This window comes from Cygnus atratus, chromosome 6, assembly GCF_013377495.2.
Source record: "Cygnus atratus isolate AKBS03 ecotype Queensland, Australia chromosome 6, CAtr_DNAZoo_HiC_assembly, whole genome shotgun sequence".
Classification (NCBI taxonomy): domain Eukaryota; kingdom Metazoa; phylum Chordata; class Aves; order Anseriformes; family Anatidae; genus Cygnus; species Cygnus atratus.
Window position 1 is genome coordinate 24,242,118 of NC_066367.1, and position 27,691 is coordinate 24,269,808.

Consider the following 27,691-nt stretch of genomic DNA (forward strand, 5'->3'; position numbering starts at 1 on the left):
TGAGGTGTCCTGCCCTGATTTTTTTCAGCATTTCTGCAGGTTTGGCTTAAGTGCAAGAATAGGGGAGAGTTTGCCTGAAGGGGTGCTCAGCCCTTGATGTGAAGGTGGTGCTAGCAGGCAGATAAGCAGAAGCATCATTCCCTAAGTGACCTCGTAACTGTTGAGCTTGTTTTTTTTGTGCATAGCACATTTCTAAGCGAGTGGAACTCAAGTTATCATCTCAATCCTTAATAGAAATCAACTTTGGATACCCAAAGAAAAATGAGTTGGATGGACCACTGGGTGGGCAACTGTCTGGTGGCCAGGTAGACCAAGAGCTGCTTTTTGCATTGTCAGTCATAATCACTTTTGGGTTCAGTTTGTAAGAAACCATATTTTGGCACTAAGAGCCTTGCCCTTTATCCAGTGGGGTCGCTTCAGTTGAATGGCTCCTGCTTCCCAGACCACAAAAGTCCTCATAGTGTAATGACCTGGACAGTAACGTGCTGGTGCAGGACAGATGTGTGTTGCCAAAGATTGCTTCCTGTGGCCGTACTTGAATTGCATGGCTCTTTAAAATGCCATTAACAAAAAAATACTTTTTGCATTAGGGAAGAAAAAGAAATAAAGTCTGGAATAGTTGTCCTGAAGTAAGAGTTGTATTTATTGGAAAGATCAGCAGACTTTGGGCTGTGACTCACATCTGCAGGCAAAAATTGTGGTGGCAATCATGATTACCATCCTTCTGCACACTCTGACTGCTCGCCATGACCCCACAAGTGGTGTCCATAGGAAGTGCCTGCAAACAGGCTGCAGTAGTTTGTTGGCTGGCATATTAATTAATGTAGGACAAGGTAGCTTTCAGATTTTGCTAAATAAGCTGAGCAGTGAAATACGGAGGAGTTGGGTATACTGATGTGTGTGTTGCTTCTGGATGCTGCAGGCTCCGTGCCCTGAGTATTTGGGGGCAATTATCCTCAAACTCTTATGCCTCTCCTCACAAAAGACCTGCAGATCTGTCCATGCAAAGGCAGTGGCGATGTCTGTTCCTTGCACAGGCAGGGACCTTGCTTCAAGTGATGCAGCTCGAGAATCCTTTTCTGAGCGGGCTGTAAGGAAAGCACTCACCGGAGATGTTGCAGCTCTTGTTGCTGTCTCGTGCTGCGCGCAGCAGCGCGGCCGTACCACCGAGCTGGGGAAACAAGGTCAGATTAAATGCGCGTGGAGGAATTTGGCAGGTCTCCTTTGGCCATAAAAGCAGCTGAAATTCTTATTCTTGGATCAGGGCAGAGAAGGTCTGGTGGACAGTCGATGTACCTCCTCATGCCTTTTTAGGTAAGTGCGTTGGAAGGCGATGTTGGGGAATGCCAGAAGGGCCCCAGCAGCTTGTTTCCTTGCCAGGGATGGGTGCACAGACATGTGGTGCTCTTCTAGTTGGTGGCAACGGGGGCTCTGATGGATGGATGGGTGCACAGCCCGCCGGGAGGGCTGGCTGTCTGACAGGTTTTGTTCCCCCCCAGGAGAAGATCGGCTGGCGGAAGGAAGCGTCTCACCTGCTGGTCTTCACGACAGATGATGTGCCCCACATCGCCCTGGATGGGAAACTGGGGGGGCTGGTGCAGCCCCACGATGGCCAGTGCCACCTGAATGAGGCCAACGAGTACAGCGCCTCCAGCCAGCTGGTGAGAGGGGACAGGGGCTGCGGGGGGCAGCTGCTGGAGACCTTGGGGTGTCAGCGGGCCCCTTGCTTTTTTTTTTTATTTTATTTTAAACTCAGTGGAGGAAACTTCTGGGGTGAATGAACACTTGTCTGCTGCATACTTATCACATGCTCCTGCAGAATGGTGCCTTACCGAGCAGGTCACAAGCACCAACAGGGATTTTTGCTCCTGTGTGCACAGTACCCCATAATGAGAGGTGTTTCTGGATGGCTGCCTCTGGCTCCTTGGAGAACCCCCCTGTTCACCAGCCCATGCAATCTTGCAAGCAATTGCATAGCAGAGTACTGCCCCCGTACTGACTTGGAGCCCTGCTGGGGAGCTGGTGTGGGGATGCTGCCTCAGTGCTTCCATAAATCAGCCCCCCAGTTTGCAAGTAAATGGGGGGCTTTTTTTCTGAGGGCAGCATTTCAGAAGCAGCCTGTGGTTTGGAACTCAAGCTGCTCTCTTGAAATGAGCCCTGGTTCATTATTTTGTTGCTTGTGTGTAGCTAGAACAGTACCTTCCTGCCAACCCCTCTGTCTATGAATTCTGCAGAAATAAAGAGTTTATCACAACGTCTTCATGGCTCTAGTATGCAGAAAGATCAGGCAATGGGTATTTCTGCTTTTGGAGAAAAATCATGTATTTCTACTTAGTGCAGTTCTACATAATGGTCTCATCTTGCATTCTTGGAGATACCAGCTAGGTTATTACACATGTACACTGGCTGATGGCAAAACAGAAAGAGAAGAGAAAACAATTCAGTGTTTCAGGTGTTGCTGTAGGTCATGGTGTTGTGTAGTGATAGGCGCAGCAGAAATATTTAAGGGGTGGCAGAATTACCGGAATGTTTCTGCTATTTCGGTTGTAGTGGTACGTCAGGGACTTCGCGCTGCAGTGAAACACCACATTTCTATAACAAGTCTTGCTGTTGGGAGGAGAACAGTGAAATGAACCTTTGTTTCTGTGCTACCCATCAGTCTTTCTGGATTTTTATTTATTTTTTTTGCCCCTAGGATTATCCTTCGCTGGCGCTTCTCGGGGAGAAACTGGCTGAAAACAACATCCACTTGATTTTCGCTGTTACAAAAAGTCATTATGTCCTGTACAAGGTAAGCACTGCTGAGCTGCCTGGCTGGACAGGGCTTTCTATGCTCCTTGAGAGCATCTCCCCTCCAGCTGGGCTGTGATGAGGGCAGCCCTTCAGGGCACAGAGGCTCGGTGCAGCCGTCCCCTCTCCCTGTGAGCACCCCGAGCGCGGTCATTCAGAGAAAAGCACTAAAGCTGCTTAGAGCAAACAGACCTATATGTCAGTGAGCGTGTGTGTACCTAAAATAGAACCTAGCCTAATCTTGATTTTAGGAGGGCTGCCAGCCGCGCAGCAGACGAGGGAGCAGAAACCTGTTCAACCCATTCTGCTGTGACTCAATCCCATTACCTAATGCAGCACAGGGCTGCTGCCCAGCTGTGTTTTTCCATCACAGAGCCCAGCACCATGGCCCCGGTTTGAGCTCCCTCGCCATCCCCAATGTCGGGGGGGCTTCCCTGGGGCTGCCCTGCAGGGTTTGCCCCTCGGCAGGAGCAAGGAGCACATTCATGAGGATGAAGGGGTTCAGGGAGGGGATCAGGCTTTTAGGAAGCTCTGGATGCTTCTGCTCCGTGCTGGCAGAGCCAAGCAAGCAGCGAGGCGGTGGCAGTCCTTCCGCTGCCCCGCGGGGCCGGGGGCTGAGCTCATCCTCCCCGCCCGCTCCTGGCGAAGCTTGGCTTTTGTGGCACGTTGCAGCATGTTTTTTTTCTGCTCGTTGTCTTTTCAAGAACTTCACCGCCTTGATTCCTGGGACCACGGTGGAGATTTTGCACAAGGACTCCAAGAATATCATCGAGCTGATAGTCAAGGCCTACAACGTAAGTGCCTTTTAGCGTCACAGCTGCTGGGGTGGGAAGTGCCAAGAGCTGAGCTAGCTCGGCTCTGCCTTGGGTGCTCCACCCAGGCTTGGCTGCCTCCCTGCCCGGGTCCTCTCCGCAGCGGGTCACCACTGGTGTGGTTGCACCCACCCTGGGGAGGGAGGGGAGCAGCTCGTCCTGCTTCAGATGACGCCGGTGCTTGGGCTGATGGCTGCTCGAGGCCCTGCTGGTGTGGCTGTGGAGCACTTTGTGGGTCCTCCCTGCATGAGCTGCTTGAGGTGGAGTGGGAGCACGGCAGAGGTTTGGCCCCACATCTCTCGTGCAGGATAGCACTCTAAGTTCAACCTGGTTTGAAGCACTTCTCACAGACCACCCTGCCACTAGAGAAAATTGATTATTTCTTTGCAATTTGATGCCTAGTGGCCTCCTGAGGACATGATGCAGCTCCAGCTCAGGCTGCATCCTTGGGTTGGTCCTTGTGCCTCATGAGCCAGTTCTGAGCACCCAGTGTGTCTCCTGGTGTCGCCAATGGTCCTGGACCACACAGCGTGGTCAGTGCAGCCTGCCCTGCAGCCCTGGGGCACTTGGAGGTGTAGGGCAGGCAGCAAAGGACCTGCAGCTGTTCTGCTAACCTGATATTGTGTATCTCTATGGAGATAGGAGAGCAGAGTGATCAGAAGCAGCTAAATAGCAAGCCAATTTACATTCATCATTTCTGTGGCCTTCTCGTTGGATTCTTATGGTTCAACTCTGTGCTCCTGGAAGGATGCTGCTGTTTCCTTGCTCGGTGTGTGAGATCTGTTACTCCCAGTGACCATACGTGGAAGTTGGTTGTGGAAATACTTTGTTCAACACATGTTCTCTGTTCTTTGTGGCTAAATTAAAATGCTTCACTGTCATGGGTCAGCCTTCACGTAGGGTTCTTCATATGTGCATCTTCTGAGTTCATCTTTGCAGCCACAGTTAGCTGGTGCGGGAGAGCTGCTGCCTCTGCTGCAGGCAGCAGGAGTCCTGGAGCCTGCCTGGTTCATTTCCTTTCAGTAGCTTGCTTTGTCCTGAAATTGAGGAGGGAATTCTCACCAAAGGAGGAGGCTAAAATTTCTGTTTCCCAAGTGGGAATGAACCCTTTTTTATTCCTTACAGAATGGAAACTCTTGAGCGTGGAGAAACCCTTCACCTGTGACAGGGTTTGTCTTCTCCTGGGGGCTGGCCGCATGGGCCCAGGGTCAGCCTCGCGTCTCAGTGCTTTGGCCATCTTTGGTTCTCTCTTTTCTGCTTTCTTCCAATGATGCATACATAGAAGCATAGAATCACAAAACAGTTTGGAAGGGAGCTCAGAGATGATCTAAATCCAATCCCCTGCCATGGGCAGGGACACCTTCCACCAGACCAGGTTGCTCAACATCAGATCTGCTCAGGGCTTATGTTGCTCCTGAGATCCCTCTCCCCCATCTCTTCATCTCCTGTCTCACTTTTTCCTCCCTCCCAGGTGTGACAACCCAGCTGCAGTGTACCTGCTGTTAGTGCTCTCCTGTCCTGGGGGCATGAAACAAAAGAGAACAGGATGGCTTTTCTGTCCGCCCTCACAAAAACCCTTTCTGCTTCCCCAAAATCTCAACACACCTGCATGGTGGAGATGCTCCAGGGAGCTGTGCAGGCCGTGCCACTGCCCGGCTGGCGTGGTGCCGGCAGGGTTTTGGCACAGACTCCCAGCTGGATTTGGCCCGAAGGGAGTGAACAGGACGCTTCTTTTACAACTTCTTTCCTAAAGCCAGCCCCAGCAGGTCTCAGGCATGTTTCTCATTACAACACAACGGCTTTCCCATGGCAGGTGGCCTTCACATCAACCGCCCCTGGAGCAGCTGTGGGTTCAGGATCCCTTTGTTTTTACACTGAAGTGCTCCATCCTTTGAATTTTCCCTGTGCTATGACAGCTTTATTTCAGACAGAGGAGTTGCTCCATCTCAGGGCCAAGTCTTTCCCCTAGGTCTCTCCAGGGTCCTCTGCTCATCCCTGAAGGTGTAGCAGGCTTGAGGCCACCAAACAGCACAGCAGCAAAATCCCTCTGGTAGTGACCGCAGTGCTGTGAGGAGATACTGCTGTATGACGGTGCAAAGTGGCTAATAATAATGGCATTACAATTAGGCTAATGGCATTACCCTCTCAGGCTAATAAGAAATCTTGGTGCCTGCGTGAGAACATAAGAACGACCCAGGTGAGGTCATGCTGAGGTCCATCAGGCCTGGTGTCCTGCCTTCTCTGGAAAACTGTGAGCAGTGTGGTCAGTGAAATGTGTTACCGCCTTGTGCACCTCTGCAGCTTCCCCAGTCATTCTAACAGACTTGGACTTGACAAAGGGATAAGCCAGCATCTTTCCATCACGGGTAGTTAATCTCCCTTTTAGGCTACAGGAGGCTGGTGAGGTCGGCTCAGGGCAGGAAGAAGAGAGCACATCTGTGTGACAGCATGTTGTGCCATGATAATTTGGGGCAGAGAAGCAGATGCACATGCAGTATGTTCAGCTTTATGACTCACTGGTCAAAAGTCATGTATTTCCTGCCCCTTTCCAAAAGCGGTAGCTCTTGGCTAGCACATGGACCCCAGCTTTGCTAACACACTGACTGGTGAGAGGTTTAAATTAGCACTTCTCCTTTATCTGGCCACTTCAGTGAGGGGAGAGACAAGGGGCAGAGGGATGGAGTCACGAGCTAGCTTTGGAAAATGAATGTGGTTATACAAAAAAACTCCATTTTGAAAGCCTTTGTCTTTTTTGGACACCACTCACAAAAATCAGTTCCAGCCATTGGAAGAATTAAACAAAACAACCTCATTTCACATTAATACTTATAAACAGAGTTTTCCCTTTGTTTTGACTTTAAAAGTCTGGGTTGTGCAGCAGGATGGAGAGATGAGAAGCAGAATAAAACGGAATAGGAGGATACCAAAACCTCAGTGACGAAGACTGCTTTTTACTTTGAAATGTTTCACAGAGATATTTCATTTATTTTTTTTTTCCTGTGGAAAACCTGGTGTTTGTTACTGACATATCTGAACGGGTACTTTTTGTCTGGCATTTTCTCTTAAGAGGGAAAATACGTTTCTCTGACAAGTCGTGTCAAATCAAGAAAGTAGGACAGAGTTGCTGGTTCAGTCTCAGTGAAGTTTTATGCTGCCTTTATGCAGTGTGAAAGGCATCAAAGGGTGGATGCCAGTGGAGAACTGGGCTTTGCACTCCTCCAGCAGACTTTGATATGGAGGAGGTGCAGATGTGCACATCAGCTTCTGACCTTCAGCTCTGAGATGACGCATATGGTCCACCTGTGGTCGAGAATATTTCCTTTTTTTTTTGTGTGTGTGTGTGTGTATGTATATCTTTCCAATATGGTGGTCATCATTACCCTCCTAGACTGCATAAACCATTGCCAGATTCTTCAGTCCAATTCCAGGTATTTTTTATATTGGTGCACAGGTGTCCTAGCTCTGAAAACAACAGGAGAAGAGACCAAAGCAGAACATTCTGCAAAAGAAACCAGTCCACCTGTAGTAACCTGATGGCTTTCTTTTCCATTGTGTTTCCAGAGTATTCGGTCCAAAGTAGAACTGACTGTCTGGGACAGCCCTGAGGACATTGCCTTGACCTTCACTGCCACATGCCAGGATGGTTTGTCCTACCCTGGGCTCAGGAAGTGTGGGGATCTCAAGATAGGAGATACGGTGAGTCTGCCTGTCTGCACATCCCTTGGACAGGCTGTTGTAACGCTCTGCAGTGTCCATCTTCCTCTGCTAGCCTCAGAGCCATGCCACGTTTATACAGAAACCCACTGAAAGCAGCTCTGCCAGAAGTGGCTCTGCATGGCACAGATCAATCCAAGGTCCCCTGGTGGTCCAGAAGGAGGGAATGCAGGTGTCTTGCTTTCAGCCCCTACAGTCAAAAAATCTTCATCACACACCAGAGTGCAATGGTCAAGAAAGGGCTTGTCTTTAATCCCAGATATTTATGTCATGCTCTCTCAGCATTTCTTTTTTTAGGTGGTTTAGAGAGATGTTGCAATATGATTGATATGGAAGTGAGGACAAGAGAGGGAAGTTCTCAGTGGTGGTGATGAATGGCACTGGAGGACATGCCAACGGGCACGGCCCCCGCTGCCAGTGGGTGCTGAGCCTCTGGGACAGCATGGCCCCTTCCCTCCAGCAAGGACCGTGTTCTTCTCCTCTCCTGCTTTAATCTAAAGAGAAAAACAGCCTCTTGCAGATGTAGCTGGACTGCTGGGCAAGGAAGGAGGGCACATTGTCATCTGGTGTCGCTCAGCCTGGCTGGGAATCCTGTCCGCTTCTCCTGGCCTTTGCAGTTTGTGAGGACACACGTGTGCTCATTAGCAAGACAATTTCCTTATTTGAGAATAAAGTCTTTAAAAACATACCAGAGCGCTAAGCACTCAGAGGCATATAAAAATAGTTTGAAAGAATAAACAGTAGCTGAATTTTTATCCCTCCAAATAAGGGCCATGCAAAGTGTTAAAAAGGAAGGTGGCCTCAGCAATTTTAGCTGACTTGACTGGATTTCAAGTCAGTGGATTGCAGTCCTTGGAGCTGTGCCACCGTAGGCACGTGCCCTCCTGGTGTCCCCAGCAAAGCCAGGGCTCCTGAGGCAGCAACGTTAATCTGGGCTTTGGCATGAGCACGGAGCTCACCGAGCTGCTGCAGCTTGTTCCGGTGTCCCCTCCTGCTCAGCAGCTTTGGGCCCCATTGCATCCATGGGGTCAAGATCTAGCTGCTGCAAACTGCTGAGAAATCTTCCCCAAAACTGGCACCGGGCCCTGACCTGCTGTGGTTTGGTCCTGGTGGCACAGGTACCAGGAAGGGAGCAGGGTTGTGCCAGTCCCTGGGCTTGCCTTCTGATCTCTGCAATTTGAGTGTGTTCCCTAATTGGGGCTTTATGAGTGAGGCAGGTCAGGATTCCCACAAAACGCACTAAATCCTTGACCTTGTGGGCATCTTGGGTCCTTGTGCTGTACTGGCTCTGTGCTAGTGCTTGGTTTCAAGAAAATGTTTTATTTTTGATGTCATGAAAACCTGGCTATTTGCTAGACATTTGCCATAGTTACTTCATGGGATAAACAGGCTCCTTCCTGCCTCACGGAAACCAGCGGTCCGTGATAGAGAAAATTACCTCTAATAGGTGACCGTAATAAGTATTAAAACTTCACTTGACTGCTTGTGGTGTCTTTTAAAATGAGCCATTCACAGAATAACAAGCATTTTGCTTAGGGCTGGGGTTGCCCGCATGAACTGTGGGTTTGGCAGGAAGAGGCTACAGGGCCAAGGCTCCTCTCAGACAGCACCAAGGCTCCTCTCAGACAGCACCAGCACTTCCCTGTTGGTGCTTTTTTCCCCCCAATGTGGAGTTTGTGGGTATGAAACACCTGCTTTGTGCCTCTTTCTGTCCCATTTGGGTCACTGGGTTGCCTGTGGGAAACCGAAGGGGCCTGAAGGATGCCAAAACCCCTGGTGCGGGCTGTCTGGGTGCTGAGCTGCAGGTGCTCACACAAGACGTGGATTTGGGGTGGTTCTTCCACATGGGGGAGTGAAGCTTGGCCATCCCTCAGGAGGCAGTTTTGGGCCATGCTCTAACTCCCCCCTCACCCTCCCTCCCCAGGTCTCCTTCGAGGTGTCTGTGGAGGCCCGCAGCTGCCCGGCTGAGGACACCTCCCATGTCTTCACCATCAAACCGGCCGGCTTCCGCGACACGCTGGAGGTGGCCGTGACCTACAACTGCCTCTGCGGGTGCACAGGCCGCGCCGAGCCAGCCAGCGGCAAGTGCAGTGGCAATGGGACCTATGCCTGCGGGCTCTGCGAGTGCGATGCCGGCTACCTGGGGGCCCGCTGCGAGTGCGAGGAGGGGGCCGGCGGGGAGACGCACCAAGGGCTGTGCCGCGAGGTGGAGGGCAAGCCCCTGTGCAGCGGGCGGGGGGAGTGCAGCTGCAACCAGTGCGTCTGCTACGAGAGCGAGTTTGGGAACATCTACGGGCCCTTCTGCGAGTGCGACGACTTCTCCTGCGCCAGGTACAAGGGAGTCCTCTGCTCAGGTAGGTACCATCCTGCCCCGCGCCCTCCACGTTGCTTGGGTCAGAAAGCCACATGTGGTTCTTGCAGGCTGAAGTGCAGCCCTAGGAATGAGTAAAACATCACAGGCTTAAATTCTCCCAAGCTTCATGGTGACTTCTTAGGTTGGATTTCTCCACATGAACCATCCTTGCCTGCATAGACAGAAACCATCTTTTTTTTTAAAGATGAAGCAATCCACTAGTACAGCACAGGTGAAAAGAAAGGTTGTATTTCAGTCTGTTACTCAACAGAGAAGATCTTTGCTGGAGATTCCAAAAGATACTTTACGTACAGATTTATTTATTTTTTCTACTGGGAAAACAATCATTCACTGCTCAAGATGCAGCTGGTCCGTTCTGCTTAAGCAAAGGCAGAGGAGTTATTTAGTGGTGTTTGCTAAAATGGCTTTAATTCCTTGTCAGCCCAAGGTCACGTAATTTACCTTGCACATATTGCCTGGATTAGCCCTTGGACACAATTCCTTCACTTGGAACTCAGCAAAATGTTACTCTTCAAAACTTGCCTGTTTTCAAGCAAGTGAAATATTTCCCCAGCTGAAAATCTCAGACCAAATATCCAGAACACCATGCAGGTTTGTATTGGCTTTGTTGTTGTTAAACGAAGCTTGGAAAAACAACTATTTTTCATTGTTCTCTGGGGAAGTCGAAGATTTTTTTCCCCATGGTGTATTCCCCTAAAGGTTTCTGAGATGGACAGTAAATAATGGGCCACCCTTGGGTTGGGTTGTGCATTTCTGGCTGTTTGAGCCTGTCATGTTGCTAGGTGGGTAGGGGCAATTGGAAGCAGCACCTTAACTGAGAACTGTATTACCTGGGTTTTTTCCATATGACCATCCTGCTCTGGTAGCATCATCCCACCAAAAGGAATATATTTATTAGCAAGCAGGGCAGCGGTGCTAAGGAGAGGTTGGAAGATCCCGGTGTAGCAGTTGGTACAGCGGAGCAAGGACACCCCTTTGCTCCAATTTCCATGCTGTCAGGAGAGCCAGAGCTCTGCTGGTCCACAGAAAAACAAGTTACGTGTCCTCTAGTGCACCTGCTTTCTTCTGTCCCTGTGGAGAGCTTCTAGTGGTGGGAAGAACAGCATAGCTGGTTTGGGATGTGCAAGATTTTAAAAGTCATTTAAAAGTCCTTTTTAAAGCTGTGAAAGAAAACAAAGAGTAGGCAGAGGCCAAGCACCCTCCTCGTTGCTCTAAGGGTGGGATGGTGTCCAGCAAGGCTGCATGGGCTGGTGGGGTAGTTCTTGGTATGCCTCCTGGTATTTCTATTGTTTTTTGTTGGCTTTTTTTCTTTTAAATTCCAGCCATTACAATGCTAAATCTGAGCTGTAGCAAGCACTGTGCCAGTGACATGACATGCAGACGTGTTTTTTTCAGCCCAAGGGGCTTGGGGCTTCTCCAGCCCACCAAAAGTTCCTGAGCTTGCGTAGTAGGGCTGCCCAAAGCAGTGTGGGGTGTGCCCAAAGCAGCCCCTATCTATCAGCTATAAGTCCCCCAGGTGTGCTCCCAAAATGGCTTGCTTTCTCCTCCCTGCCGGTGTGGTCTTACTGGAAAAGACTATTTCAGTCCACCTGAACACGTGGACGCTTGACAACCAGAGAGCTTGAGTTGTGCCGTGGCTGCAGGAGCTTCCCCCAGGGTGGTGGCACGGGGACATTTTTCTGTTTGCTGCTTTTGTTCCTACAGGGGGGAGCAACAACACCATGCCCCCTTCTGTCTCCTTCTGGGCACAGTTCCTGCAGGCTGGTCCCATGGCAAGAGCAGACCCACTGGGTTTTAGGAAATAGCTTTCCCCTGAGGCTCCAGTGGCACGGGGCAGGTTGCTGGGAGCAGCGGAGGAGCAAATCCTGACTGCCCTGCTGCCAGGATTCCTTGCTGCTGGCAGGCTTCACACTAGCCAGGCAAGCAGGCCTGTGCTCTGCCTTCCCAAAAGACTTGTTGCCTCAGAAAAACCCAAGTGTCCCTACGCTTTGAGGCACTTTCTCTTTTTGGAGGGTCGGGTCTGCCCTGCTCCTCAGCGTTATGCTATTAATGTGGTTGCTTCTACTAAAGCAAGCAGCTGAAGGCACGGAGGGTTTGAAGTAGTCAGAACAGTCTGAAATGAACTCCAAGCTTCTCGTCTGTCAGTGCTCAGCCCTTTGGCCAGCAAAAGTGTTTTCATTCCTGGGTCTGTTTATGAATACTGGCACCTCATTTTGTCAGTGCTGGAGAGATGAGAGGACTGCAGATAAGACTGAGTACAGATCCTGTCCTTTTGTGGCCTGCGTGAAGTAGAGAAGCAGATTTTGGGTGGGAGGTAACCTCAAGGAGAGGCAAAAACAGTTTTGCTGCGGGTCAGAAGGGGTCATGGAGGATCTTCAGCTCTTCTGCAGGGATGGCTGTCTGTAGTGGGGCTGTGCTCTGTTAATGCAAGGTATAAGGTGCCTTTTGCACCTTAAGATGAGATGGGGTGGGGAAAGAAGTGGTTTATAGGAGGTTGTAAATGTTGACTGAAGTTGCATCTGACTATTAGTAAATGCCACTTCTTAGCAAGGAAGTGGTGTTTGTGCTGTTGCTCCCCAAATCCAGCTAACAGCCCCAGAATATCTTTTCCAAACCATCATTCAGCTTCTGGGAGGACTGCACGGGAAGGCTCGCAGGCATGCTCTGTTCCGCAGCCCCTCCACACTTTTTCCATTGAGAACTGAATGGATTATTCATAGCAGCGGGTGTTTTGACAAAACAGGGGGTCCCTTTGCAAACCCCTGAATGCTTCACCTCGAGCTTGTCTCTGGAAGAAGTTGCCCTGTTGGATTCAGCCTTTCTGAAGGAGAAGACAGAAGAGTTTCTGAACACCGCACATAGGTGTACGTCATGCTGGGAGCTTCAGCACAGTGCTCCGGCCTCTGCTCAACGGTTTGGATGGCTGCCATGGAGAGGCAGAGTCCTGCTCTCAGCCTGCCTCCCCGCATGGAGCCTGGGCTCAGGAATTTGCGGATCGCTGCGCGTCCCAGTGACTTTTGGACCCCTTGGCTGCCTTCCAGAATATTTGACAAAGGAGGAAACATCTCGGTGCTAATTGCATTCCTAAAGGTTCCATAAAATGAGGTAGTAAGAAGGAGGGGAGGCCCTGGTGAGAGCATCACACATTTGCCTCTAATGAAGAGAGACTGGTTCGCTGGAAGCCACGCTTCATTAGCTTCAGTGCTCAGACCCCTCTTTTGCTGGGGAAGGGTAGTATAGCATCTTCTTTGCTTTGGTGTCTCTAGAGAAATGTCGTCTCAAGCACCACTGCTAGTACCCTGGCTTCCCACATGTGTATCATTTGTGAGCTCTTCAGCCCCGGCTTGGTTACTTGTGTTGTGACTGTGCAGTAGGATCGCAGCCTCTAAGTGCTACCATGGGGTAAATTACCATGGGGTAAATAAACAGCACGTACCACGTTGTGAAGGCAGCTGAAGGTTGTGAGCAGCTGGCTGAAGTGCAAAGACATCTCCATGTGCCAGAAGAGGCAGGATCCGGCCTTGCCTGCCTGTGCAGTGCTCCCTGTGACACAACAGCTAGTGTCAGCATCAGGTGTCAGATTTGCAAACACATGCAAGTGCCAAAAACACTTTTGAAATGGGATTTAGGAAAGGGCAACTCATTGAAAACCCGTGGTTTATTTCATGAAGACTCTGTCTACGTAGACAAGCCAGCGTGAAGTGCAACTCTAGCTGCCCTATGGAAACCACTTCAAAACTGCTGAGGATGTGCAAGTCCTTCATGGACTTGGTAGTTATTTCTGAATGCTTCCCTTTCTTGGTTTCTGTGAGGTTTTAGCCCTTACTGGTACCCAGTGACATAAGAGTTTTGTTTAACACAACCACAAATTAGAAATCACACTCCTGCTTCTGCAATTTGTTTCTGGAGTTCCTGGTCCCAGGCGCCATGTCGAGGTTCAGCGGGTCTCATGGCAAGGGGCCTCCCGGTGCTGACGCTGCAGTTTCTGGTGGTGCAAGAGAGACCCAAAGCATGTTAGCCCCGTGTTTTGAGGGCAGTGCTCAGATGTGATGGTACCGCCGGTATCTGCACCTTGTGAGTCCTAGTGCAGCCTGTTACTGCACAGATGATGATGGACTGGGACACTTCTTATGGAAACAGACTTTTTTCCCCACTTTCCCTTGAAGTAATCATCTGCCTGCCCTGTGGTAGTGCATAGACCTGGGCTCTGGAGGGCTCAGATTCAGGAGCAAAGAAGCTGCTGTGTTTTATTAAGGAAGAAAATGGGCAGTGTTGGGTAATGTCAGAGGTAGAGGTGATGGCTGAGTGTGGTTTGGGAGGGAAGGGGAACTGGTCTGTGCCTGCAGCCTCAGACATCCTGCAGTGGTGCTGGGGGTGTCCATACAAAGCAGATGTTGTATAGACCAGAAGGGAAGACGGTGACTTGTGGAAGAAAGAGGCATCCATACAGGGAACAGAGCCTAAACCACATTTGCAATGTTTTCTATTCTGTCATGTCAAGTTTTGCTATTCTGGGGGTTTTGATTTTGGGGATTTAAAAAAAAAAAAAGCTTATGTAAAAAAAAATGCAGAATCTGAATGCAGCTGCACGTCACTGCCAGGAAAAAGCAGGACATGAAGGGGAGAGACAAAAGGACCCTACAAGAAGTGGAAGTTAAAAATAGTGTCTGCACAGGGGCTGCTGCAGCAGCAATGTACGCTGCTGCCTCAGCATCATTTCTGCTCCCATCCCAGGCTGTGGTGAGCCGGGGGGAGTACACACTCCAACAAATGTTTTGGCCTATTTTAGGCCTATTTTGGTGATGGAGGAGGTGGTCTCAGCTTGGGACACTGTGGTGCAACCTCATGGTGCCAGGCAGCTTCTGCTTGTGCCAGTGGGGCTGCGGCTTGGGGTGAGCTGAACCCATTCCTTTTGTAATTAGTGTCGTAGGACTGTGAGTATCTCTCTTCCTTCTCTCTTCGAATCCTCCCCACCCTGGCAAAGATGAGTACTGTGTGCCCATCGCTCCTTCCTACCAGCCAGCAGACCTGGCTTCAGGCAGCTTGAGGTCTTCTGCCTGGAGAGCTGCTGCACAGCCCGGGGGATGTTGTGGCTAGTGCAAGTAACAAGAAGACGGCACTGCTGTAGCATCCATCTCTCTTTGAAGATGTGGTCAGGAGTTACTGAGGCTGCACGTTTTCCTCGAGCTCTCTAAAAGCCTGTTTCTCCTTCCTGCGTTTAATTCACCTTGGCTTTTATTGCCTACAGAAAGTGCAGAAAGTGGCTGTGGAGGAGTCGCTGCAACCACTCGGTGTCAGCCCCAGCTGCGTCCCATGGTGTTGTCCCGAAAGGTCGGGTCCAGCCATGCTTGGCCCTGGGGAAGAGGCTCCAGATGCTTGAGGTCTGAGAGCAGCTCTCCAAACCTCTCAGCCTGTAGTGGGGAACGTCACCGAGATGCTTCCTGCTCCTTACACAGCCTGGAGAGGATGAGGAACCGCAGGGACGCACAGGGGCCGTGCTTACCCGCTGTGGACAGCCGGTGGCACGCGTTCTGCTCGAGGACGTCCTGCCCTTGGGCACCTGCTGCAGTGGCAGCAGGGATGCCCAGCCCTGTGCCACTGGGCAATTGGAAAGGGCTAAAGGGGTCTCCCGGGCATGCACATTCTTGGTGGCTCTTGAAGATGAGGGGGAACCCTCGCTGGGGTGCTCCTGAAATCTCCCTGCATCTCCATCCTTTCCCAGCCTCTCTTCTGCTTCCTCTCAGCCCATGTCCCTGGCTGCCCTCCCTGTGGCCATGCCCATATAGTGTTGGTGTGCTCCCCGGTGACCCCACCATCCGTCTGCATGCCGTGCCCCCACCTTAGGGGTTTTCTGCCTCCAGCCCTGCCTGTCCTGCTGCTTGCCAAGGGGCTGAGGCTGGTTTTATCAGCCCCAAGCAGTCACAGTCTGGGAGAAGCCAGCGGGAACTATAAAAGATTTGGGCTGTCCTTCCCAAATGGACTGAGCACTGCTTTGCTGGAGGTCCTTTCCTTGCACAAGAGGGAAGTGCCATCTTTTCTTACCCCTCCTTTCCCTCTGTCCCAGCCCTTAGTGGTGTGAAAGACTCGTGCAGCCCTCCCGAAATCTGGCACGAATTCCTTCGAGGACCTGACCCCACAGAGCGCTGCTTTTCCGGCTGCTTTTCACTGGTGTTTCTCTTTGCCCTTTGAGCGGGCATTCTGCAACCATTAATGCATGCTAATGAGGCGTTCAATGCCATGGCAGAATTAAAGAATAAAGTGGTGACACGTACATCTTTGCAGGAGCCAGAGCTCTGGCTGGAGGTCTGCTCTTAAAGCAGCAGCGAGAGGTGACATCTGATGGCACATGCACCTACCCAAACCCTGTGTGTAGGCACAGCCACCCCCATGGCCCGTAACCTTGTGTCTCGGGGTTAGGAAGCTCCAAAATAAAAAACAATACAGACTGAACAAAAACCGTGTCACGCATTTGCTCCCCAGAGAGAGACAGTGTGCTGGGATGGTTTCGCTTCAGTGCTCTGCTTTTACGGCCAGCTCGTTTGATGTTTGCATTTGGCCTTTCTGATTACAGTAATTTACAGAAATAAACTTTGGGAGATGAATGCTGTATTTTGGGTTTAGAGGCAAATGAAGGACTAAAACAAGCAGGTGAGTGAAATTCTGGGTCTCTGCATTTCTTGTTGGCATGCATGGACAGCCCCTGAATTTTGCTCTGTTTGGTTTAGAAAATTGAATATAAGACCTGAAAGTGCAGTGCAACGTAAGCTGCAGGTTCGTTCATTCGTTCTTTGTTTCTTTCTTTTCTTTTCTTTCTTTCTTTCTTTTCTTTCTTTCTTCTTTCTTTCTTTCTTTCTTTCTTTCTTTCTTTCTTTCTCTCTTTCTCTCTCTCTCTCTCTCTCTCTTTCTTTTTTTCTCTCTCTCTCTCTCTTTGTCTTATTTTGAATGAAATTCTGACTTCTTCCAGCTTCTTTGGGAAGGGAGAAATCCATTCCAAAACCATGGACCTTCAGTGAACTTGCACCAGATTATGTGTTTGCATCCAAACGCAGAACTGGGCAAGGCTCCCGCGGCACTGGATTTTGCAGAGAAAGAATGTCTCTTTGCTCTGGAGACCACTCCTCATAATGAGGTCCAGCTGAAAGGACATTCAGCCCATTCGTGCCACAGTAGGTTGGGAATTAGCCTGCTTTTCATTTTAAGGATGACTTGAACCATTTGGCCCCGAAGTTCAGACATTTGGGATCCTGCAGCTTTGTTTTGGAGCCAACTTATATTTTAGGAATGAATCTGGGGGGTTGGGTGTTGTTTTTTTTGTGTGTGTGTGCTTGAGATAAGTCCATCCCTGCTGGCCTGCCATGCTGTGCCTGCAAAGGGTTGGGCCAAGGAGCACGTAAGCAGGGAGAAGCAGCTGGTCACGGACCTCACAGCATCTGCAGCAAGAGGTTCTGCACACCGTAGGAGCGGATCTCATTCATTATGTGATAGCAGATGAAGTTCCCTGAATGCTCCCATGGTGCTGGAGAGTTGGCTTTTGTCAGCCTTTGGTGGCAAGTGCAGGAGTGTTGTGGTGGGAGAGGTGTCAGCGCATCCCATGGGAGACCTGTGGAGACCTGCAGCAAGGGGAATGGAGATTTCTGGAAGCAGGCAGTGGCACCAGCCCTCTTAGAGTTAGAGGGTTGGAGGGAAACACAGGAGGGGGAAAAAAATGGGGCTCCCCTCCCCACTTTCCATCTGCCTTTAGGAATAGTATGAATTATTAGCCATTTTTGCAGTGCCTTCCATGTCAGGTCCTTAAAGGGGTGATGAAGCCATGGATGTACCCGATTTGGCTGGGTGTTATTTCAACACACAGCTCTAAGGGAACCAGCACACCCATCCCAGTTTCCTCCTCTTGTTTCTGGGAGGGTCTGGCAGCCCCATATCTCTCCCTGCATTGGTAGCAGAGTCGGCAGCAGGACCCAAAAGCTCCAATTCCCAGCTCGGGGTCTCCATCCAAAAGACCACGTGTGGCAGGCTCAGCCGAGGCAGTTGTGTAAGCAAAAGCTGAGAGGTTTGCGGCGTGCTGAGGTTGCTTAAACAAAAAATAAATAAGTTTAAAAAAAAAAGGTGGCAGCTTTATTTTAAGAAACTCAGCTTTAGATCTCTGTCAGGAGCTGTATCTCATGATTGCATTTCAGTTCCACTTCTGCGGTGGAGAGAAGGAAAATGAGGAAAGGCTGGCCAGGGCTGCCGCAGGAAATCCGCTCTGCCCCGGATCACTTTCAGCTGCTTTCGTGAGACAGCAGTTTCCAAAGCCCTGTTTTCCCTGCCCAGTTCTCGATTAACCCAGAAGTTCCCAAACGAGGGAGAAAGCGGGAGGACTTGGGGGGGAGGGAGTTTTTTTGTAATGCAGCGCTGCGACGTGTGGGATACTGACAGTAATGTGATGTGGCTTGTGGTACCCAAGGGTGAATTAGCAGCTTAGATGTATTTATTCCTTTGCCTTTGCTTTCATTAGTCTGCATCTCTGATGCTATTTTCAGTGACAGAACTGGTGAGCTCAGCCAGTGCTAGGATTGAATTATTTAAAGCCTTGTCGATTCTTGGTCAAACCCTTATGCTTTGAAATATAAATATCCTTTAAAATGAACGCACTGGCAGGATGCACAGGTCCATGGTGTCTTGTGTAATTAATATATAGAAAAGCACTTTTCCTATTATTATTTGCCTTTTAGTGCTCGTTTCGTTGTTTCGGTACAGCGCTGTGGATACACGAGCGTGGGCGAGTTCTGGCGTAAACGGAGCCCGTCAGTGGCGGTGCTTCAGTTACACAGAGACCTCATGCCCTCACTGTCTGTGTTTAGATAGTAACCTTTTAGGACAAGGACATGGGGCTGGGATGCCCCTGCCAGCCTTTGTTTTCCCTGCCAGCCCTGCAGGACGGGCGGATGGGATCCCAACCCCATCCCCATGCAGTGCTGTGGTTTTGTGCAGGGCGGGCGCTGCAGCCTGTGGCTTCTTTGAGTCATGGAAGAGATGAGTGGGAAGCCAGATGATTTATTTGCCTAAGCAGGCACTGCGTCTTACCAGGGCCCTTTCCCAAGTGGAAAGTTTTCCAAGTGCTCCAAGCTTCTTCCGCTGCCCTTCTCCCTCCCACACACACCGTGCAGTGCCGGGGGCTCCACTCCTGTACCTGCTGCGGGCACCAAAGGGTTGGCTGGGCAGACACCAAAACTGCTCAAGCACTGCCCCGCATCGGTGGGTTTAGAGTGCTCCCTCTTCCAAAGGCAGCTATTTTTGGTGCCTTCACCCCGAGGGAATGCAAACAACACGTGGCTGCTGCATCAGGGCTGGCTGGACATCGAGCATGGAGGGCAGGGCTCGGCACGCTGGTGGGAGGCATGGCATGGCGAGGCTGTAAGCTGCTTGCCATCACTTATTTGTCTTAGTAGGTTCAGTTCCCAGATTTCCTTTTTTTTTTTTTTTTTTTTTTTTTTAATTAGTCATGTAGGTAACCAAAAATTACAAAAGCAAGTGCCCAGAATTTGGAAGGTCCTGATCCAAAGGCTCATCTGAGAGCACAGAGGCACACAACTTACTATTGTGCCTGATTTAATGGGAACTAAATGCAGTAACTTCTCTTGTCCCAAGAGCCTCAGAAACTAAGAAACTGGTTTAAAAATCATGAGGATTTTTTTTCTTTTATCATATTGATTTTATTTTCCTAGAGAATTGCTCAAAGGTGGGGAAAACGGGCTTGTTTCCAGACCCTCTCACCTTCTCCATAAAAGCTGGGGTCACATTTTATTTCTCTCAAAAAAGACGATATTTTTGCATAATCATGTGGTCCCCAAGAGCTGGGGGCTTTAGGAGAAACATTCCCAACAATAAGAGCCAGTGACAGGGCTTTTAGTGCACTCAGTTTCTGACCTCTTGGTGCACCAGTGCTCAGTGCAGTTCCTAAAAGGCAAACACAGCCACGGCCACAGGCTGGGGTGAGGCGAGGGTGGCTGGACATCCTTCCAAAAGCCAGGTAAGTGACTGTCAGAGGTGACAGTGACAGTCAGTACTCAGCAGTGCCATGCCCTGCAGCTCCCACCCAGAGCCCAGGCAAGCCCACATCTGGTTTGGGGCTGCTCTCCACCCCCAGGAGCATGGTCTGGCTCTGCTACACCCTCCCAGTGGGTCCCTGCAGCCTCCCGCACATGTGTTTTGTGTTACCCCCAGCAATTAAGAGTTGGCTGGCTAACTTATGTTATCAATTCAGAGGGAGCTTTTCATTTCCCAATTAGATCCGGATCTTCTAAACATCTAAGATCCTCATGTTTCAAGGATGGGAACAGAAGAAAACATACCTTGTTATGTTTGGAGAACATAATTAGTGTCCTTTGGCTTCACGAACCAGCTGTAATAGAGAATGCACAAGCCCAAACGGTTCGAGGTGGGGTTAAAGTCCAGGCTAATATCCTGCACCCTGAGCCTGCTGCTGGTGCACAGTCCTGGAGCACAGCCTCCCTGGAGTCCCTGAGGTTGCATTTTTGTCTTGAAAATAACACTGGGACTAGGTTCGGCATGGATGTAGTGGTGGAAGGGCTCCCACTGGCATGATCTTAGGTGCCATATGGAGTGCTTCACCTCGTCAGCCTTGTCTGTGACTGTGGCATAGCTCAGAGTGGGAACCTGCAGCACATTTTGCTGTGATACACAAGCACCATGGAGCACTCTCCGTGCTGCAAACCTCAAGTCTGGGTCACAGTCATCTAAAGACTCCCAGCGACCAGCACGATGAATTGCCTCAGGCCCCTGTCACACTGTGTCCCGAGCAGGAGGACATGAGGTGCATCAAGTCACAAGCATGAATTCCCATCCTGGGGCTCCGGGTGGACCTAGAGAAGTGGGTCAGCTCTTGTCAAGCCCATATGAGAAATAAATGTATCCCATTCACCCACGGTTCTCTGGCCTTCATGCCATGTGGGAGGTAGACGGGAGATGGAGGGCACTACAAATGGAGCTTGTGGTGAGGAAGGAGTGGCTGCTCTTTCAAGCTGGTGCAGGCACCAAAGATATTAACATCTTTGCTGCTAAAAGTCAACATGGAAATTTTCACTCTTGGCACGTTCCCCGTGAGGAGCTTCAGCCAGTGGCTTCTTGCATGTTGAGCCAGTGTGGCCAAGGCAGAAAGCACATTTCAACGTGTTCTTGTATTTCAGGCTCACATCCCACAGTTAGTCACCTTCATATATAAGGGCTTTTTCTTGATCTTCTGTAACCAAAACCATTTGCTTCAAGAGGCTGTTTCTTAAATTTTGCAGTCACAGCACTGGACTAGGATGCGCTATTTGGAAGCGGTTGTTTCCCTTCCCTGGGGCAGTTGTTCCAGGCTCCATCCCCAGCGTGCCAGGGCTGGAAGGAATGTGCAGGCTCTCTAGCTTCCTAGGCTGGCCTGGCACCAACTGCTTGAAAAACCGAACCATTTCATAAGCAATTCAACTTCCAGAGACGGATTTCCTGTGGATTTGCATCCTGTGCTGGGCTCTGTGGTGTCCAAAGGGGATGAGTGAAGGCTGATGGTGCAGGGGCTCCGAGATGGACTCTGCCCCTCTCCTACGGCAGGGGGTGGCTCACACTCCAGTTGGGACCATGGGTGGTGTGAAGGGAGGTCACCTTCAGACATCTGGTGAACCTGGCCTCCTCTGTCCAGTAGTGTTTGAGTTCTCAGGCTGGATCCAAAGCAAATGGTGGGAGTACAGAAGAGGCTGTAGGAGGGCATCTGGCATTTGGCAAGGGGTACAGCATGACAACCCACAGCCCCTCTGGTAATCTCACAGACAGAGCTATCAGTGGTTTTGTGCTGATGAAAAGAGCGCATATATAATTTATCTTGTCTGAGGCACTTGAGGCTGTTTCCAGTGGGAAAGCTGAGCTGTAATTAGGTTTCTGATGAGCCTTGTGTACAAACCATTCAGCTCTATAAACCGTGCGTTCAGAAGCATCTTTTCTCCTAGGGACTGACCACGGAGGAATTTGAGCAGTATTTCCAGCGAGCTGATGGATGCCTCTCTGAAACCAGATGCTCGGCAGCCAGCCACTCCACTTACTGTAATTGAAAGCCTTGAAGTCTGTTGACTTTCTCAGGCTGTCGCTTAACACCATAGCTGCAAGAGGATGCTTTGGTTAGGGAAGAATCCTCACCGAGACGGTTCCTTTATTCATCTCTGCTGTGAGCTGCCCCCGGAGGAGGTTCAGCTGGTCCCAGCAGCCTTTGTGGGGCTGGCTGGGGCGCCGAGGTCTCCTTTGGATGCAGGAGGTGCTGCTGGTTTAATTCTTTTAATACACTGCCTTGGGATTACTTCTTAAATAAAGCTGTTAGGAAAGCAGGACAGGAAAGACCTTAGGAAATGGTCAGACGTGTAGGCCTTTTGCTTTCAGACCCATCAGCATCACGCCAGTGCTGGCTCCGGCCGCTGCTGACGCCCTTGTCACCTCTCTGTCCCCTAGGCCACGGCGAGTGTCACTGCGGGGAGTGCAAGTGCCACGCGGGCTACATCGGGGACAACTGCAACTGCTCCACTGAGACTGGCAGCTGCGTGTCCAGCGACGGGCAGATGTGCAGCGGCCGTGGCACCTGCGTCTGCGGGAGGTGTCAGTGCACCGAGCCCGGGGCTTTCGGAGAGACCTGTGAGAAGTGTCCCACCTGCCCAGGCGTCTGCAGCACTAAAAGGTACTCACGGCGGCTTCGTGAGGGGCTTCTTGCTGGTGGAAAGGGGAGATAGCTGATCCTGAAGTTCCTCTTTCCTTGTGGTGCAGCTTCTAGACCTACACCCCCCCTTTCCGGGGGGGTGCAGGTGGTAGGCTGCATTGTCCGTGTGCTCAGGCTTTCCCTCTGTGTGTCTTTCTGCAGGGACTGCATTGAATGCAAGCTGTTTAACTCAGGAAGACTGGATAACCAAACCTGCCAAAAGCACTGCAAGGACGAGATCATCACCACTGTGGATGTTCTCAGTAAGTATGCAGCTGAAAGCAGTGCCCAGTGACTGCGGCTTCCAAATCCTCTTAACCCATCCAAGACCTATCTGTAAAGAAAGCCTTGGGGAAAACACTATTTAGAAAGCATAATGTGTGACCCTCTGTCTGGGCTGTAATCTGCATCGCTTTGAGTGTTCATGTTAGCAGCTCAATTGCTTTTCTGTTATTATTTCTATATCAGCTACATAAAACACCATCAGTCAATGCTAGGTAAAAAACTCTTGATTTTAAATAATGTCTTAAAACCTGGATCCAAGCAGCAGTACATAATGCTAACATAACCACCTCATTTCCTTTTGGAAGGAAACACATCAGTTTTATTTAATGAAGTAATTTAGAAGAAATTACGAGTTTTATGAATTGGACATGTTGGCTTGCTAGAGACGTGAGATAAGCGTCCCCCCCATCCTAAGGTTAGGCATTACATACGTATTTCTGGGCACGCGTTTGCTGTGAGCAGCTGTGGCTCTGTCTTGCTGAGCTAACAGCCGTGTAACCCTCTGCACAGGGATGGTGTGGAGGGTGTCCAAAGCAGCCCTCCCTCCACCCTGTCTGGTATACGAGGACCGTAATTCCCAGTGCGAGGAGCGAAGAGAGTGGGATAAGATCAGATGACAGGAGAGCTTAGATGAGCTGTGAGAGGGTGCAGAAGGAATAAGTATCACCCAAAAAAGGCGTTCTCTAAACTTCCCAAGAATTCCTCTTGGAAGAAGCGAGCTTGTAAGAGATATCAAAGCTGTTTTGGGAATGATGAGTTCTGCTGTGGTTGAACTGCCTGCTAAAAGTCCTGAGCATTGTGTCCTCTGCTTGAGGTCACCCCACACCTTGTCCCTCAGCAGATGACTTTCTCCTCCTTCTTTTCAAGCTTCATTCTGGCAATCTTTGGTTGCTGTCTGAGACAGTAGAGGAGACCCAAACTGTCACAGCTTTAGTCCCAGTCCTTACCCTGGCCTTGGCTATACCTCTTGGAGGAGGGTCAGAGAGGCTGGGATAAATTCCCATCCACATCTGACAACTGCTCATTCTCTTTCATAGTTCATAGATTACAAGTGCTCTACCTTGCTTGTCCTTTCTCTCCCTTCCTCCTGAGCTGCCTGCAGATGATGTTCCTCCTGTTGGCTCCTCTCATACACAGTGCCCAGCTTTTAAATTACCACCAGCAGGGTTTCGTACATTCTCCTTTGGAGGCTTGCTCTAGTTCTCCCCATCCTTGCTGCAGTTTACCAGGGGAGTGAACCTACACCAGTGCACTGTGAGAGGTTACAAGTCCCTTTTAAACGCTTCCAAACCACATGAAGCTCCTTTCTGATGCCTGGCTCGCCCATGTTTCTTAGGAGCCAGCACATACTGGGGGTTAAAGCTCAGCTCTCCTGCCTGTGTGTTGCACAACGCCAAAGCCAGCCTTTGTGCTGACTGCACCCTGGGAGGTGAGGCTGGGCTGTGGTTGGCCAACCCCCCATTGCTTTCAGAGGAAAACGGCCAAATTTCTGTTTTAAGACATTCTGGGGAATTATGCTTATTCTTCTGCTGCAATGCCGCAGTCCAATCCTGGGCGGTGCAGAGCTCTGGGACCTCAGAGCACTGCGCAGCTTGGAGATCTGGGCTGCATAATATTCCTAGAGAAAGTGCACAGGGACTGCAGGCTACCTCACAGGCAGAGTCAGCCAAATCCTTCAAGTATTTTTGCGTTATGTAGCACATGTTCACAATCCCTGCTGAAAGGCTGAAGTCTGGTATTTGTCACTGGCAGCCGGAAGACACAGGCCTGGGTTGTCCCAACAGTGGAGGCTAGGACCTTAAATACCGAGCGGTGCTGAAGATCCCCTGGAAGATCCTGAGCACCTTCTGGCTCTGGGTATGAACCATAGAATTGTTTAGGTTGAAAGATCCCTTAGAGCATCATGTCCAACCATCACCTAACACTACGAAGTCTGCTGCTAAACCATACTGATACCGTAAAAACTGGTCAAAGAAACTCTCAGCTTGGAGTTTTAGAAAGCAGGCATTCTTCAACTGGGGTGCCAGACACACAGGGGATCGCTCTTCCTAGTGTGTGTACCGAATTGTTCAAGCTACAGGGGTTATACACAATCAAAACATACATATTAATGGGATTTCCACGTAATAATTAACGTAGTCACACTGTTTCCCAGAACTCATTAAAGCATTTAAATATCCCTGATGCATGCACATTTATTTCTACTGGTGGTCTTTTGGGGGTCTTCTGGTGGTCGTCGCTAGTCTTCCTCCCTGTGTTTGCTGGTTGAGCCCAGTTCCTGCGCATGCTCAGGCCACCTCATTCTTTCTTATCTTATTGTTTCAACTCAGGCATGCATGCTAAGTGAAGTCATTTATGTATCCAAGGACATAGGTACACCATGAGTTCCTCACCTAATCTGTTCAGACACATCCTCCAGGCCTGGGTCAGCTTAACCCCCCTAATTCTGAGATACAATTCTGTATGGTCTTACTGATGAAGCTGACTAATTAGTATGGTAGCACCAGAGATACAGAGTTTCTAAGCTTCCTTCTAAACTAAACATAGTAAAGGTTTGGCCTATATGTTCATAAAACATTTTGGATTCGGTTCTATTATTCTGTCAGGGAGAGGTCCATATGTCCCTCTGACTCGGTGTCAATGCCCCTAAGTGCCTCATCCACAGATCTCTTAAATACCTCCAGGAACAGCGACGCCACCATGTCCCTGGGCAGCCTGTTCCCATGCCTGACCACCCTTTCCATGCAGAAATTTCTCCTGATACCCAACTAAACCTCCCCGATGCAAACCGAGGCCGTTCCCTTGCAGCAGCCTGTCTTTCAAGGCTTCATAAAGCAGAGCCATCTAACGTTGGACTTATTAGCCAGAATGATGCTTTTTGGGAGGCTGGTATGAGCTGTGTTGTGTGCTGCAGGATCACCTTTATTTCTGTAATACCGAGTTTCCATTCTTGATGGTCCCAGAGAGGGGCTTTCAGCATGATGGGCTGTGACGGGTCCGGTGCTGAGCTGCCCTGCCAAGCGCACGTGGTGGTGGACCTGAAAGCTCAAAGGGGCCATCACTGCTCTCTGGGGGTGTGTGAATTCCAAACCAAGTTTTATCTATATTAGTCTAATTAGTACCTTGCCAGGTACGAGTGTGCACTTCTCCAGCCCTGCCTTCAGTACCGTGGGTGAAGGTGGAGAGTGGGTTTTGCTGTCCTGAGGCAGGAACAGCTGAGGCTTGTGTGCACCAGGACCCTGCTGGGGCTCACCAGTGGTGCAGCTGCAGCTGGGCTCAGAGTTGTTGAAATGGAAGGAATTAATCTTCCCACTGAAGGCAGGTTGAAGGCATTGAAAGGAAAGACAAACAGAAGGGCAGGAGATAAGGGGCTGGAATAGCCGTGGTCATGAAAGCCAGGCCATTACTGTGTGACAGATGGGCACAGATGCTAGTGACAAGCTGCAGGAAGCACTTTCCAGGTGCCTAAACCAAAGCCACATCTTGCCAGCCAATAGGACTGGGTGCCCAAATCCCATTCCTGAAAACGCTATCCCACAAAGGCAAGAGGGGCTCTTGCAGGGCTTGGCATGGCTGGAGGTGTTTTCCAGCCTTTCCTGAGCCGGAGCAGCTCGGCTAAGCTGGAGCACCACCCATGGGCTGCTGCTGTGTGTCAGCAGGGCTGGATGTGTCCCCATCACTTTTCCTGCAGCTTTCATATCTTAGGAAGCTGAGCAAATCAAGAAGAAAAGAGGCATTTATTTCCCTGCGTGAAGGAAGGGTGTGCATGAGTGAGCTTGCTCCTGTTTGCTGTGTGCTGTTTGTTGAGCAGAGTGTGACACTTGCTGACTCCAGCACCCTGGGATGCTCCGGGCTGCAGGGACATGGCAGCTCCCGACTGTGTGTTGCTGCAGTCCCAGTTAACAACCGTATTTTCACATGAATCAAGATCAAAGTGTGCTGATCATTTCCAGGCACTGCTTTTCTTCCCCGTTTTCCTCCCTTCCCAGGCCCCTGGAGGTGCCCACCTTGCCTCCTGATTTTTCCCATGCTGTTTCCCAGCTCCGTCAGGCTTTTTCTCAGCCAGGTGTGCCTTGCAGCAGGGGTAGCTTCAAAGCAAAGGCACTATAGTGGAGGCTTTTAAGCTTTTCCTAATGCTTTCTCCCTCCCCCCACGTGATGCTGAGTTTCGGCTGGAGCCGAGCTGTAATGTGCACCATATGTAGGACAGGAAGCCCCTCGGATGGGAAGGAATGCAAGGTCCCCGGCATGACACTGCTCCAGAAGAGCAGGGGCCAGCTCCGAGGCTGGCCTATGGGTGGAAACGAGCCTCTCCTCCCCATGCAAAGCACCGGGCTGGGCATGCCGTCATGTGCAGAGCTGTCTTGGTGTGTGGGGTGATGGAGGCATGGGGTGTCCTGGCCAAGTAACTGGTGGGGGCTCAGAGCTGCTCTTCATTTCATTCCAGAAACGGACGACCCGAATGCCATCCTGTGCGCCTACCCGGTGAACAACTGCGTCATGAAGTTCACCTACTCAGAGCTCGCCAGTGGGAAGTCCAACCTCACTGTCCTCAAGGAGCCAGGTCTGCCCTCCTTTGCCCTCCTTCTGACAGTGCAGCCTGCCCCGCAGGAGGTGCTGGGCTGCTGCTGGCTGGCAGAAAGCTGCTTTCATGGGCTGCATGCATGAGCAAATAACTGGGGTGAAACCCAGAGCTGAATGCTCCCAACTTAGTAAAAAAGGCTTCTGACTGAGAGTGCAATGTGCAGGATGTTGAGATTAAAACTGGCCTGCTCACATAGCATGAAGTAGATCATGTACTGATTTGGGGACAGAGCCACTGTGAGCAAATATATTACAGGGGGGGACACCGGGTGCTGCTTTTAAGTCAAGATGTTAGGAAGCCCCCACAGGAGCTGTGGATTTCTGCATTTCCAAGTAGTAGTTCTGGTCCCAGCAGCTCAGTGTGTGTGCCCCACCTCCCCTCCCCTGGGACAGCTGCAGTTCCCAGCATGGGCCC

At 50.5% G+C, this 27,691-nt stretch overlaps 1 protein-coding gene across 1 annotated transcript in view; it reads left to right on the forward strand.

Moving 5' to 3' along the window:
- The window catches only part of ITGB5 (integrin subunit beta 5), a 48,707-nt gene that overhangs the window by 19,176 nt on the left and 1,840 nt on the right, over positions 1-27,691 (forward strand). Inside the window, exons 6-13 of the mRNA XM_035536726.2 lie at positions 1,500-1,661; positions 2,696-2,791; positions 3,495-3,584; positions 7,164-7,298; positions 9,241-9,670; positions 22,168-22,390; positions 22,571-22,671; positions 27,140-27,256. Coding sequence (XP_035392619.1) covers positions 1,500-1,661; positions 2,696-2,791; positions 3,495-3,584; positions 7,164-7,298; positions 9,241-9,670; positions 22,168-22,390; positions 22,571-22,671; positions 27,140-27,256 — 1,354 coding nt within the window. The remainder of the gene's footprint in view (positions 1-1,499; positions 1,662-2,695; positions 2,792-3,494; positions 3,585-7,163; positions 7,299-9,240; positions 9,671-22,167; positions 22,391-22,570; positions 22,672-27,139; positions 27,257-27,691) is intronic.